The sequence below is a fragment of the Populus nigra genome, chromosome 1, assembly GCF_951802175.1.
Source record: "Populus nigra chromosome 1, ddPopNigr1.1, whole genome shotgun sequence".
In the NCBI taxonomy this organism is placed as follows: domain Eukaryota; kingdom Viridiplantae; phylum Streptophyta; class Magnoliopsida; order Malpighiales; family Salicaceae; genus Populus; species Populus nigra.
In genome coordinates this window covers 37915104-37929225 of record NC_084852.1, presented here as the reverse complement: position 1 = coordinate 37929225, position 14122 = coordinate 37915104, and the positions used below count along the sequence as shown (strand labels likewise).

The 14122-nt window shown below is 35.2% G+C and overlaps 2 protein-coding genes across 2 annotated transcripts; both read left to right on the top strand.

The window, feature by feature from the left end:
* The first annotated feature begins 415 nt into the window (after positions 1-415).
* On the top strand, positions 416-5360 carry LOC133688506 (MND1-interacting protein 1-like). The gene is made up of 2 exons (XM_062108008.1): positions 416-2303; positions 4545-5360. Exons 1-2 carry the CDS (start codon positions 663-665, stop codon positions 5061-5063), a joined length of 2160 nt encoding a protein of 719 aa, XP_061963992.1. The 5' UTR covers positions 416-662; the 3' UTR covers positions 5064-5360.
* Positions 5361-8775: 3415 nt separating this feature from the next.
* Positions 8776-12136, top strand: LOC133690912 (aluminum-activated malate transporter 12-like). The gene is made up of 6 exons (XM_062111195.1): positions 8776-9329; positions 9453-9593; positions 10401-10673; positions 10805-10926; positions 11018-11158; positions 11380-12136. The coding sequence occupies exons 1-6, from the start codon at positions 9056-9058 to the stop codon at positions 12013-12015; spliced, it is 1587 nt and encodes a 528-aa protein (XP_061967179.1). The 5' UTR covers positions 8776-9055; the 3' UTR covers positions 12016-12136.
* Positions 12137-14122: the final 1986 nt, after the last annotated feature.

The following is a 14122-nucleotide window of genomic DNA, read 5'->3' as shown; positions in this document are numbered from 1 at the left end:
TGAATGCTTTATTTTCAACATGGATAGTCTATTTTGATCGAAACCAAGAAATATACTAAATTGAGAAAAAAAATCTAATAAGAACTAAATTGAGAATTACTTGATAGTTAAAGGATTAATTTGAGACCTCCCATAACTTCTTTTTTTGAAACAATCCACCGAATGTTTTACAAGCTACAACCCCAATCAGCAATGGTCTCTTTTGGGAGAACGGTTAAACCGTATTTTTCTAGATATTTTTATTTTTTAAAAAAAATCTTCAAACTAATATATTTTTAATATTTTTATTGTTTTGACGCATTAGAATAAAAAAAATATATATATAAATTTTTTTTTTAAAGAAAGTTTGAAAATCACCCTCGTAATCTCGTACTCACTTATAAACAATACCCCTTAGCTACCTGCATGCCCTCCCCTCCCCTCCCCTGTCATCACTCTCTCTCTCTCAAACACGCACACTCAAAAATCACCAAACTCACCCCAGACAACCACCAAACAACTCCCCAATCTCCACCACCACCTCCTCCTGTAAGTCTTTCTTTCTTTCTCTCTCTGTTTGCAAATATTCCTAATCTAATTCTTGTTTTCACATATATCTATCTCTCTATTCAATCTTTCCATACAGTTTTGTATTCTGTCTATCTATCTATAAATAAATCTATATGGGCTGCACTGCTAGAGAAAAACATGTCCGTGCAAATCGGAGGGTGCCCCGCCCTGCCAAATACACTGAATTCGATCCCTGTATTTATGCCAAAACCCTACTTGAATCGGGTCTCAAACCTTTAGCGTACCATCTTGGTCTTCACGATCCAACCCATAACAACAACAACTCCAATTCTAATTTTGATGATAACGGATGGGGCTACTGTACTGAGGAGAAATTGGAAGAAATTCTTTTAAAAAATCTTGAATTCTTATATAAAGAAGCTATTTCTAAGCTTGTTGGATTGGGTTATGATGAGGATGTTGCGTTAAAGGCAATCTTGCGTAACGGGTATTGTTATGGCGGCATGGATGTGCTGACTAATATATTGCATAATTCATTGGCATATTTGAATAGTAATAATTGTGGTAGCAGTAGTAATGGAAATGTAGATGAAACGGAGCTTGTTTTTAATGATTTAAGGCAATTAGAGGAGTATTCCCTTGCGGGTATGGTTTGTTTGTTGCAACAAGTTAAGCCACATTTTAGTAAAGGTGATGCTATGTGGTGTTTGTTGATGAGCGATCTTCATGTGGGTAGAGCAAGTGCGCTTGAAATTCCTGTCACGAGTTTTCCGGGGAATGGGAGTGGTAATGTTCAGGGTAGTGTAGAGAGTGTTAGTGGGGTTGATAATGGGGTTGGTGTGGTGGCACCAGCATTGTGTAGGTTTCATGGAGGATGGGGGTTTGGAAGTGGGGGAGGATCAGAGTTTTCACCTGATGGGTTTTTCTCATATAGTGCAGAAATGACTTTGCAAAAGGATATTGAGTGTCCTAAAAGGTTTAATCTATCGCCTTCAATGAAGTCTTTATTGAAAAGGAATGTTGCAATGTTTGCTGCTGGTTTTAGAGCTAATTCGAAACAGATGCAGATGCAACCTCGGGTGCAAGTTCAGGCTTGTATGAGTGTTACTGCAGGTGGGGATGCTGCCTCAGTTGCAAAGGCAGATGAAGGGATGATCAAGAAGGGTGAGGAGTCTCATGATTCAAAGAACAAAGAAGGAATTAGTTCAATGCTGAGCAAGCTTCAAAATTTGAAGCTTGATGAGAATTTGGAGCTTGTAGGAGAAGATCAGAAGGATGATATGATAGTCATCCTGCTTCAACATATAAAGGATTTGGATAAACAAGTGAAGGAGCGGAAGGAGTGGGCGCATCAGAAGGCAATGCAAGCTGCCAGAAAGCTTAGTAGTGATTTAACAGAGCTTAAAATGTTGAGGATGGAAAGAGAGGAGACCCAGCGATTAAAGAAGGGGAAACAGACTCTGGAGGATTCAACTGCGAAGAGGCTGTCTGAGATGGAGAATGCTTTAAGGAAGGCTAGTGGTCAAGTGGACCGGGCAAATGCAGCTGTGAGACGGCTAGAGACAGAGAATGCAGAAATCAGGGCAGAGATGGAGGCTTCTAAGTTAAGTGCATCAGAGTCAGTAACAACATGTTTAGAGGTAGCGAAGAGGGAGAAAAAGTGCCTGAAGAGGCTTTTGGCTTGGGAGAAACAGAAAACTAAGCTGCAGGCTGAGATTGCAGATGAGAAAGAGAAGATCAAGGAGTTGCAACAATGTTTGGCCAATATTGAGCATGCTCAGAAAGAAGCTGAGGTGTGTTATATACCTAAATCCACTACACACATACATGGACAAACTCCATTAAGATTTCCTGCTACATATTTGGTTTTCATGTTGTAATTTAAGTTAAGGTGAATTCTTAGATTGATGAGTTTCTCTTAGCCTGCATTGTTTTAGGATAAATCATTCAAGTACTCAACTCCCACGCCAACCCCCAACAGAAGGAAAAAAACCCTTAAAATAGTGAAAGACAAAAGATGGGCCTCCAGATTTATAAAGCTCACTAGTTAAAGCAAAGTGGTTTGTTGTTCCTGTAGTGATCAGATAGCAAGATAAAAATGCACATTTGTGAAAGCATAAGTTTAACCTAATAAACTGTAAAGCTCTAGATATTATATTCAGTCACATGATTCCTGCCATTAATTGAATGGGACTCTAAATTATTGGGATTAGAGTTTCTTAGAACAGAAGACTATATAGTCTTGTGCAACTTTTAACATTATTGTGAGAATAATTTTGCCTTTGATGTTATGTCCTCTGCATCTGATCTCGGAGCTCAACTTGTTTGAAGATGGAGAATTTAGGGTCTTTATAGCTTGGTAGTCCACAGCCATGTTTTTCAATCTTGTTCCATCTGTTATTTTTATCTGCTTCAATTGATTGAACCACTACTCCTTTAGGTGAATGACATTTTAGGCTAGCTGTGAGTAATTTGGTATGGGCTTCATTTAGGAATGCAAAAATAAGGTCCTAATATTTGAATATGATTTGTTTGTGTCCTTAATGGCTTGCATAAATCTAGTAGAATTGAGAAGGCAAATACACTACCAGCAGAAAGATGATGCTTCATTGTTGTCACACTGGACCCAATGGCTAAATTTTGGTCTTGAAAGCAAACCTTTTGGTTGATTTAAGTGCAAGGCTAATGGAAAATGATTGCACATTTAATCACTGTACTTGGTGTGATGTAGGTGAGGCCTTGCTCTGCGAGGAAATTGTTAGATTGTTGGAGAGACAGGTTTTGAGTCATTACTGATAAATTTAAATTAAGGCTCTACTGGGAGACTCTCAAGAAGCTTTTATCATTCCTCTCATCATTGTAAATGAGAAAATATTACTTGGAAAAAGTTTAGTTAAACATTATTCAAAATAGGAAGGGGATGCCAAAAGCTTTTCAAGATTTCCAGTGTCTGCCTCCTAAAATAATTGATTATTATCTTATGAAATAAATAAATAAATAGAATCTAGCATCTTAATCTTTAGCATACCCTTTGCCCTGTCTGCTTTCTTTCTTTGCAAGCATACGTGTTTCTTAAGCTTTTTGAGAGTGCATGGCCCCTAATACGGGTGCAAACTTGCATGGGGATGCAAGTCAACACCAGTGCGAGCAGCTAGGTGCCATGACACTCAAAATGCACTCCAAAGTGGAAATTTTCCTGGATACAGAACTTCCACAACCTTCTTAAACTTGATATTGACTGCATTGTCCGTTTTCCTTTTATCAGTTTGCTAAATTAAAATGAGTGAGAATTCAATCATTGAAGGTTACTAAATCATCCTTTTGTTTCTGTGGTGATGTGATTTTAGAGAAGCCTAATGATTAATCAATTTTTATACATTTATTCATATGCTGTTACTTGTTTGTGACATAGCACAATTATCCATATATTTATCTATTGTACTTGTCCTTATTTCATATTTTATGATGCATCTGATGTTCCAAAATTGGTCAATTTATCATAATTATTTACTGTGGGTTTTGAGATTATGCATGCATTTCCTCATGCTTTGACATAATTGTTTCCATGGTTTTGATTGAAACTCTCAACTATTTATTTCTGTTTGTTTGGTTTGGTTTGTGATCAAATTTTGATTGGTGAATGAGCACTGATTCCTTGTTGCACTCTCTAGTTTATTTAGCAGACTATATGGTAACACTGTAGATTAATTTTGAAAGCTGCAATCTGCATGTGGTAACACTATAGATTAATTTATCATTCTTGTGTCTCCAACACTCTCTTTCTTGGTCATACTACGCCATTAGGTAGGCTGTATTCCTTCAAGAATCTATTCAGCAGCCTTTTCGGGATCACCAGCTGTCTTAGAACTGACTGTTTAATATAGTTAGCAACCTGTCTGCTTCCTTTTTTCTCAGTTTTGGAGCAAGTTTTAAGTTATCAGTTTTTTGGTTCGAGATTTAATTTATGGGTGCATTCTACCTAATCTTAAACATTAGTAGGGAAGCAGTTATTCATTGCAATTTTATCATTACAGGTGAAGTGGAGGCACGAAGTGAAGGCGAAAGAGCAAGCTTTGGCCCTACTGGAAGAGGAAAGATGCTCCAAGGAAGCGGCCAAGGCTGAGAATAAAAGGAAGCTTGATGCTCTGCGCCTTAAGATAGAAATAGACTTCCAGCGCCACAAGGATGATCTCCAAAGACTTGAACAAGAGTTTTCACGTCTGAAATCTGCTGCAGAATCCACTGAGCAGAATTATCAATCAAATGCTTTACCATCAGGAAAGTCTGAGAGGACAAAGCCCCAAGGAGGAACAATTGCGAGGTTGCTTCATGAAATAGAGAAACTGGAAAATTCATCCGAGAAAGGAGCCAATTGTGACCGGAAATGCATGATTTGTATGAAAGATGAAGTCTCTATTGTTTTACTTCCTTGTGCTCACCAAGTTATATGTGCAAATTGCAGTGACAATTACGGGAAGAAGGGGAAAGCTACTTGTCCGTGCTGCCGGGTTCCAATTGAACAGAGAATCCGTGTTTTTGGTGCAAGTTCATAGTCATAGTTTGAAATAAGAACAAAAAGAAAAACACAGTTTTCCCCTGGTATGCTTGATATTATGCATCTTAATACTTGCAGTCAATGGGAATTTTTTTTTTCCCGACATATACATGTCTGACTGCTGGTGCTTCAGCAAAATACACCTGAGCATGGATGTAAATAAGAACCGAGTTTGAGTCAGGCTCGTGTTTTTAGCCTTGAAATGACCATAAAGTAATTCTGCGTTGTTGTTTCCATTTGCCTGAAATATTTGACCAATTTATAGAAGTCATTCTCTCTCTTGTTTGCGCGAGCATATGCATGCCCAGGCTACGTTGCTGATTTTCATTTCATTTTATTTTTTCATTTATATGTGCTCGGAAATAGCCACAGGACAGGATCCTATATTCTTCCAAAATTTCTCGACCTGAGCAACAAAAAAACATGCGTCTCCAACAAAAAAAAAAAAAGAAGTAGGAAGATAATTCCGAACAAGCTCCTTACAGTATCGTTTCCCTCCTCTATGAACAGCTCCCCTTACATTCCAAGAAAGAACAGAAAAATCCTTAAATAAATTCATCATCATAAAAGAGAGGACAAATTAAAGAAACCTGATCACCACTAACCATTACTGCATCGCATCGATATGCATGCCATGCTGGACACCCTTCTTATTCATCATATTAATATTTTTTTTATGAATTTAAGAACTATTTTCATAAAAAAGTGATAACATTTCATGTAAATTTTAAAGTTGATAAATTATTCAATATAAATTAAATAAATTTGTCAGAATATTCTTAGTTTGTTACAATTTTTATTGGTCATTTTATAGATATAACAATAAAATTTAACTTGTTTAACTTCTTTAAATATTTATATATACATTAGAGTAACTAGTTACCAAACATTGTTTTTACCTCCCAACACAACACCGATAACACAAAACATAACAACTCAATAACACAAAAACAAAAACGAACTCTCTATCTAATTGTAGCCATACTCATCTAAGATTCTATATTTACCATCATTAGTACTGTTGTCGCTATCAATAATAATAATATCACTAACTTTAAAGGAATATAGCTGAATTGATCAAATTTTAAACTTGTTTTTTAAAAATCATCAATTCAAGTCTCATAAATCTCAGGGTTATTGAAGATTTATATAGTTGTTAACTTTAGAGTCCGTGGAATTAGTTGAACTATACACAAACTGACTCACACATCCATGTTAATAAAAAAATCACTACAATTTACAACTAATATGGTAGTTGGCTGCATGTGGACTTTAAAAAAAATATAAGAAGAAAACGAATAACAAATGCTCGAGTAGAACAGGAAAGAGATCAGAATACAAAGGATAGCACTATTCCCCCGTTTCCCCTTGTATTTTTCATGTAAGAAATCATATTATAAAAAATCCAAAAAGAAATGAAATCTAATTGTAATTAGCTAAGCTCTTGCTGCAATAGATAAAATAGATGGTGAATTTACTTGGATAAACCTGGATTAATATATTAAATTTATAACTTGAATTATAAAATTATAATAATTTTATATAAAGTAAATCAAAATAATTTTTGAAATCTATTATTTAATCAACACAATGTTAAAAGATGAAATAAAAAATCAATTAAATAAAAGGGTAACTAAAAGCGACATAAATTAACATGTCAAACTCGTAACTTGGGTCATAATAAATTAGGATAACCCCATAAAAAACAAATTAAAACAAATCACAAAGTTTAATTCTCAATAAACTCAATATTGAAGGATGTGATTAAAAAATAAATCAACTACAAAAACATAAAAAATAATCTAAGTCAATCTATCAAATTAACTCATAATCAAGATCATGAGATTGAAATAACCTTATGGGGTTAACCTTTCAAACTCGTAATTTATATCATGAAAGTGAGATAACATAATAAAAAATAAATTTAATATTAAATAATAAATTTTTTTAAAAAAAAACTATTATAATAAAAGGACAGACTAAAATCTCCTTCTCTTTTAGTTTTTTTTTTCTGTTAATTAATGTTTCAAAAGCCAAATGGCCAAACATAGGCCTCAAGTCGAGAAGTTGAGAAATGCACGAGAAGAGTTCACGCACAAAATCGAGCACAGCTGTTTGAGAACAACATACCCATGTGAATTTGGTTTCTTGATGTTAGGTTAAGTATTATTAGCTCTGAAGCTTCCCTTTTCCACCATTGTTACTATCGTTGAGCTGCTTGCTAGCTGTGGATTCCTCGTGACTCTTAATGATGGGTGGTTCTAGCTTCACTTTTCATGTAAAACAAAACTTCCTCACCTCTCTTTCAATGGTCAGCCGGCGGTGCACTGCTGCCCCAACCGTGCACCGTGTCAACATCCCAACCACGACATGAACTTAATAACTTCAAATCAAGTTTAGGCTCTGCCAAACCAACCTCTATTTGAACCTGAAAACACAAATATCCACAACGTTTTGATTAACCTTGCCATTAATCTGTTCGGTCCACCTTTCATATGCTCTAGATTTTACTACGTGTTCTAATGTTTTTTTGATTTTTTTTTGGAGAACTTTAGATTAAGAGCCCTTAATTATGGGCTCGTTAATTTCCAAACTTCCAAGAGACCGAAAAATGGATCAATCAAACTAGTTAAGAAGGTCACTCCACCATCACATGTTCCTTGAATTTAGAAAACTATCGTAATCTGAGAATGACTTGTGCTTCTTTTTTCCCTTCCGTTATTACCATAATATTGTCATTATGTGTTATTTATATTTATAAGACCACAGGACTCTTGATGCAAATCTATTCAATAATGTAGATCTGTCCCTACACTTTCTGGGATAATATATACCAGGCTTGAATTAATGCAGGTTAATCTCTTTCAAATATCAATAATTATGTCTTATAATTAAAAGAGTATGATTGAAAATTGATAATAGTTGTTTTTCAAAATAATATTTGCTCGGAAATATATTAAAATAATTTTTTTTATTTTAAAAAATTATTTTTGATATCAGCATGTCAAAACAATAAAAAAAATTATTTTTAATTTAAAAAATTTAAATTTTTAAAAATAATATCTCAACCACATTTCTAAACATAGGCTAAATGATTAGAATTTTTATTTTATTTTATAACAGCTCATACTGTTGTAAACTTAATTTAAATGCAAGACAAAGATTCTCTTGTAACTCGCATAAATATTCACCAAGGATTTTTTAAAAAGAATAAAATAAAATTGATGCAATAAGAGGCTTAACGGTGCTTGTTCTACAGGATGGGCGTAAATACCTACTCAAGTCTGAATTTCGACTCCACCTCTCTTAATTATATGTGGAAATCTGTATTGTTGGGCATCCTTTAGACACAAATATTAATGACAGTAATGAAGCATTCGGACTCTCTTTGGGTTATTAACGACATGAATGTCTTGGCAAAGAGGTACAATAATACTTCGATGTTTGTTGAACTTGGGGGGGGGGGGGCGCTCTCGTATAGAAACCTCCATTAACGTTCATCAATAAAACAAAAATGTATTTGTTTTAATATAATACTATAAGACAAGAAATCATACGTCGTTAGCAGATTCAAGTTTTCTTCTTTCGGCTGACAATGCCCCTTGTGAAAAGCAACCCATGTTGAATATCTATGGACCTTTTATTAATGGAGGACATGTGAATGCAAGGATGAGCAATACTCTCCTCCGTATATATATTTATAGAGTTAACACAGGCCTCTCAAAGAAGTTGGAGTTCTCATATCACATCAAAACTCCCCACTAGCATTCCGAGTAGCAACAGTATTTCTTTAATACTTTCCCTGTCATTGATTATGTATGAATCATTTCTTTAACTTAATTAATTAACAACGCACAACACCCAAGATTAATCATCTTACCTGTTTCCAATTATACACATATTAATCTAACCTTTTGCTTCTTAGATCAATCACCTCATTTTATATATATAGAGGGTTAAGGGTGTCGATCTTCCAGAGTGCGTGTGATCATGGAGCTGGTCATGCCTATATCAGCTAAGGAGAATTTGAAGAAAAACATGAAAGCTTTTTCTGAGAAATTGAAAAGGTTTCCTGGTCTGTTGTGGCAAACAGTTTGGAGAGTTGGTCGGGATGATCCTAGAAGAGTTGTCCATGCTTTGAAAGTTGGCTTGTCTTTGACATTGGTTTCCTTGTTGTATCTTCTGGAGCCATTGTTCAAAGGGATAGGCCAGAATGCTATTTGGGCCGTCATGACTGTTGTTGTTGTGCTTGAGTTCACTGCAGGTCAGTTAATTTATGTATCTGATTGCTTGGTAGCGTGCATTATATTCATCGTTTGGCTATGTTTTTTATTATTATAACAAAAATCCATTTGTTTGATTCATTTCTTTTTACTTTTGATGATAGGAGCAACCTTGTGCAAAGGACTTAATAGAGGCTTAGGAACCCTCTTAGCAGGGTCTTTGGCATTTCTCACTGGGTACATTGCAGAAAAAACTGGGCTCGTCTTTCGAGCTGTTTTCATTGGGGCCGCAGTTTTTGTGATAGGTAATAACTAGTCAGCTAATTCCTTGATGAAAGTTCTTTTCGAAATTTCCTCTAGCTTAGTGAAGAAACAACTTCCTAATAGCATTTTCTCAAAACAATGGCTTCTGTCTTCTAGGTCGACGTTGTTCATGGAAATAGTTTAAAGTTCATTCCATGTCACAAAAGATTTTTAAAAAAAATTAACCTATTTTCACGTTTAGTGGCACTTGATTTAGCCTGTTGATAATCTTAAGATTTATCTGAAGAGCATCTGATGATAATTTAAATTTTTGACCTCTAGTCCCTATTTTTATTGTGGTGATTATGTTGTTCTTTCAGTATAACAGCACACTAAATCGTGTTTACATGTGCTCAGATTCCCTTTTAAGGAGAACATCCAAATGCCAAATAATTTATAGCTTCCACTTTGGGAAGAATTTCTTATGGAACATGTAAAAGATTCTACTAAAATAATGTTTGTTGTGTTATTCATTTGTTCTAATCCCTACTGATTAATTGATCATATCTTGCTAAATTTCTTTACTCGCAAATATGGATGTATTTAATTTCCATTACATGCATCGAAGGCAAAAAAACAAAAGAGCTTGTATATAAATTTATTTCTTTTATATTCGTTTTATTTTTCACATTGTTTTGTTCTATGATCCAAGACCCATGAAACATCATTATACTTTCTGTGGAAAACATCTAATCCGATGCCTAAATAACTCATTACAAAAGAGAAAAAATGTAATAGTTCAACAAATAGTTCACGATTTTTTGGGTATATCATAGTATAAAAACATCTTTTCGTGTTTAATTTGACAGGAACTGCAACAACATACATGAGGTTCTTTCCCTATATAAAGAGGAACTATGACTATGGTGTTGTCATATTCCTCTTGACCTTTAATCTGATAACTGTGTCAAGCTATCGTGTGAGCAATGTATTAAAGATTGCACATGAACGCTTCTACACCATTGCCATTGGTTGTGGTGTTTGCCTAGTAATGACTCTTTTTATATTTCCTATTTGGTCCGGAGAAGACCTCCATAATTCCACGGTGATCAAGCTTGAAGGGCTAGCTAAATCTATAGAAGGTATACATGCAACATCAAAACCAAGAATTTCTCTTTCTGAATATTTCCTTTCCTTCAAATTTTCTTTATTCCTTTATTTGCTTTTTCCAATGGCTTCTTGTAACAATTTGATGTCAATTTAAATCTTGCAGCTTGTGTCAATGAATATTTTAATGATGTTAAGAAAGAAACGACCCAAGATAAGTCACCCGAGGATCCCATTTACAAGGGATACAAGGCAGTATTAGACTCAAAATCACAAGATGAAACTCTAGTAAGTTCTTTAATACCGTATGTTTATGTCACCTTGAGCAAATAAATGGTTTTGTTGTTGAATATGTTCTTGTAACCACGAATTTGGGCAGGCATTACATGCAAGTTGGGAGCCAAGACACTCAAGGCATTGCAGATATCCTTGGCAACAGTATGTGAAACTAGGAGCCGTTCTTCGTCATTTCGGTTACACTGTTGTAGCTTTACATGGATGTTTGCAATCTGAAATTCAGGTATCAATGATCTTCCAAACTTAATATTAAACATTATGTTTTCCTGATCAATATACCTTGGAAATTTTACAATAACAACGTTAGGGTGCACGCTGTATAGTTAGTATGGACTAACTTAGAAAAATGCTTCATAGCAAGTTTGATCTCTTTTTCTCCGCCATCTTAATTAATAAAATCCATAATTTAATTAATATTCGTTTACATGCCTTGTATTTTGCTAGACACCACAACATTGTCGTGTACTCTTCAAAGATCCATGCATTCGTGTCACCAATGAATTATCAAAAGCATTAATGGAGCTTGCCAATAGTATAAGGAATCGACGCCATTGCTCTCTTGAGATACTCTCCGATAATCTCCACGAAGCCTTGCAAGACCTCAACAACGCCCTAAAGTCTCAACCAAGACTTTTCCTGGGCTCCAACAATAACCAAGCCACCAACATGCTAGCCGTAGCAGCTGCACATGCTGATTCTAGCCAAAAGCGTGAAAAATATAATGGAGTCTCGTTACCAAGTTTCAAGACCGACAATTCTGCATTACTCGAATGGAAATCTAAAAGGATGAATAATGAACATTCAAGATCGGAATCAGCAGAGAGGAAGGTGTTGAGGCCACAGCTGAGTAAAATAGCTATCACGAGCCTTGAGTTCTCGGAGGCACTTCCATTCGCGGCATTCGCTTCCTTGCTAGTAGAGACGGTGGCAAGGTTAGATAATATTATCGAGGAGGTTGAAGAATTGGGAAGGATAGCATGCTTTAAAGAGTTTAAACCCGGAGATGAGGTTATTGTAAATTTTAAAACCCAAAAGGTTAATGTTACGCTCAATCATTTTTCTTCTCAGGGGGGAGAATGATGGAGACCTATGGATATCGGGCTATACTTTATTGTTATGGTTACTTGGCTAGCTTATTACTGTTATTCTTTTGGAACTGAATGAGTTTATATTCCTGATCATATAATGCAACTTTTAACTATTGATTTCTTGTCCTTTTATATATTCATGTTTGTGTTCAGATTATGCTAACTCTACCCGATTCCTATGATGGCACTGTTAGAATTATCTCAAGGGAAATCACGGAGCCTGGCCAGCCTAATGGGGTCATTCTCTCTGCAGTATCCACAACTTGGCTGCCCTATCCTCACTTCCTAGTCTTTGATCTGTTGAAATATGCTTCGAGTATTTCAGCTTGAGAGCTTCTATTTTTTTTATTTCTTCTTTCTACCAAAAGAGTAAATGAGTAGCTAGCGTTTGCAAACCAAAAAATTATACTGAAAAAGAAAAATGACACAAATATTCCACCTAGATGGCAAGTGATAACATTTCTTTGGCTATGTTGCTGGCTTATTATCATTATTTTTTAAATCTTTTATGAACATATTAGAGAGATATTTTGTGTATTTTCTTGAATATATTGTTAAATAATTTATATATATTTCTAACCACATGATAAAATGTTGAGTCATTAATTTTCTTTTTCATCTTTGGTTATGTGTTAAAATTTGCTTCCTCCAGAAAGTAATTCAGATTATCATCACAAGCATTGATCAGTACTTGAAAAGGTTTCCACTCGTGACATTTGCTTCTTCATCGGTGCAAAGTGGCTAGGCAAGCCTAGATCATAATTCATGGCATTGAAGAAGTTGCAGCAAGCCTAGATCATAATTCATGGCATTGAAGAAGTTGCAGAATTATGGAGGATATGAATACGGTTAATTCAAAGTTTAAATTCTATCAAAGAACTACTTTAAGTCAAAAATCTAAGCTATGAAATAAAATTACAAGAATAGTTTTATATTAAATAAATAGTTTAATTCATGGCATTGTAGTTCATTTACCTTAAAATAGTCGAAGCAAGAACTACTACATGCATGTTGTGGTTGCCATTCAATATAATGCTCTCTATGTACAGCCACACAAAAATCTGCATGTAATAAGGAATATTTGAGTGGTCGACCCAAGAAAATCTGAAGAAGCCGGTTGCTTAAATTAGGATGTTTACCAAGTCTTTTCTGTTAGAATAAAACTCATAGTCTATAGGGTTGTCCTAGTTTCTAGGAATGTTGTTACCTGATCTTGTGAGATTCCTCATAATGATGCACTTTATTTGTTTTCCTTTATCATTGTAAGGCTATTTAATGAGCCACACTTATGTTTCAATAATTAAGCAACCTTGACCATTTTGTGCAGACTTTAAGCAAGCTGTTGTTCTTGTTCATTAAGTGTAACAAGATGGTATCAAAGCCTGATTGAGAGAATTCTGAGTGTGAGAGTTTAGGAACAGCAGTATCCTAAATAGCTAAGAGAGAAAAACCGTGAGAAACACTGTGAGGAAATTGCGAGAAAAACACTAAGAAAAACAGAGTGACTGAGAGATGGCTGCTGAAGGGCAAAATTTGTTGAGCATTCCTAGGTTCGATGGAGACTATGATCACTGGAGCCTGTTGATGGAGAATCTTCTGAGATCAAAAGAATACTAGAGCTGTATTGAAACTGGTTTTACAGAACCTGATGAAGGAGAGACACTGACTGCTGCACAAAAAAGACACCTTAAGGGTTGTAAACTCAAAGATCTAAAGGTTAAAAACTACCTTTTCCAGTCAATCGACAAGTCAATCTTGAAGACTATCCTTCAGAAAGACACTTCCAAGCAGCTGTGGGAATCGATGAAAACAAAATATCAAGGGAATACGAGAGTCAAGCGTGCTCAACTCCAGGCACTACGTAGAGACTTTGAGGTGCTAGAAATGAAGATTGGTGAATCAGTCACAGATTATTTCTCCAGAGTCATGGTGGTGGCCAATGATATGCGAAATTATAGAGAAGATATGCAGGATGTGAAGAACGTAGAAAAGATTTTACGCACTCTCACAGACAAATTCAATTACATTGTCTGTTCCATAAAAGAATCCAAAGACATTGATCTCCTTTCTGTGGATGAGCTACAAAGCTCATTGATTGT

Bases quoted from the DNA above. Each gene is read 5' to 3' on its own strand.
- LOC133688506 (XM_062108008.1), top strand. From the start codon at position 663: ATGGGCTGCACTGCTAGAGAAAAACATGTCCGTGCAAATCGGAGGGTG. The intron at 2,304-4,544 runs GTGTGTTATATA...TTATCATTACAG, and splicing joins ATGCTCAGAAAGAAGCTGAG to GTGAAGTGGAGGCACGAAGT.
- LOC133690912 (XM_062111195.1), top strand. From the start codon at position 9,056: ATGGAGCTGGTCATGCCTATATCAGCTAAGGAGAATTTGAAGAAAAAC. The intron at 9,330-9,452 runs GTCAGTTAATTT...TTTTGATGATAG, and splicing joins TGTGCTTGAGTTCACTGCAG to GAGCAACCTTGTGCAAAGGA. The intron at 11,159-11,379 runs GTATCAATGATC...GTATTTTGCTAG, and splicing joins GTTTGCAATCTGAAATTCAG to ACACCACAACATTGTCGTGT.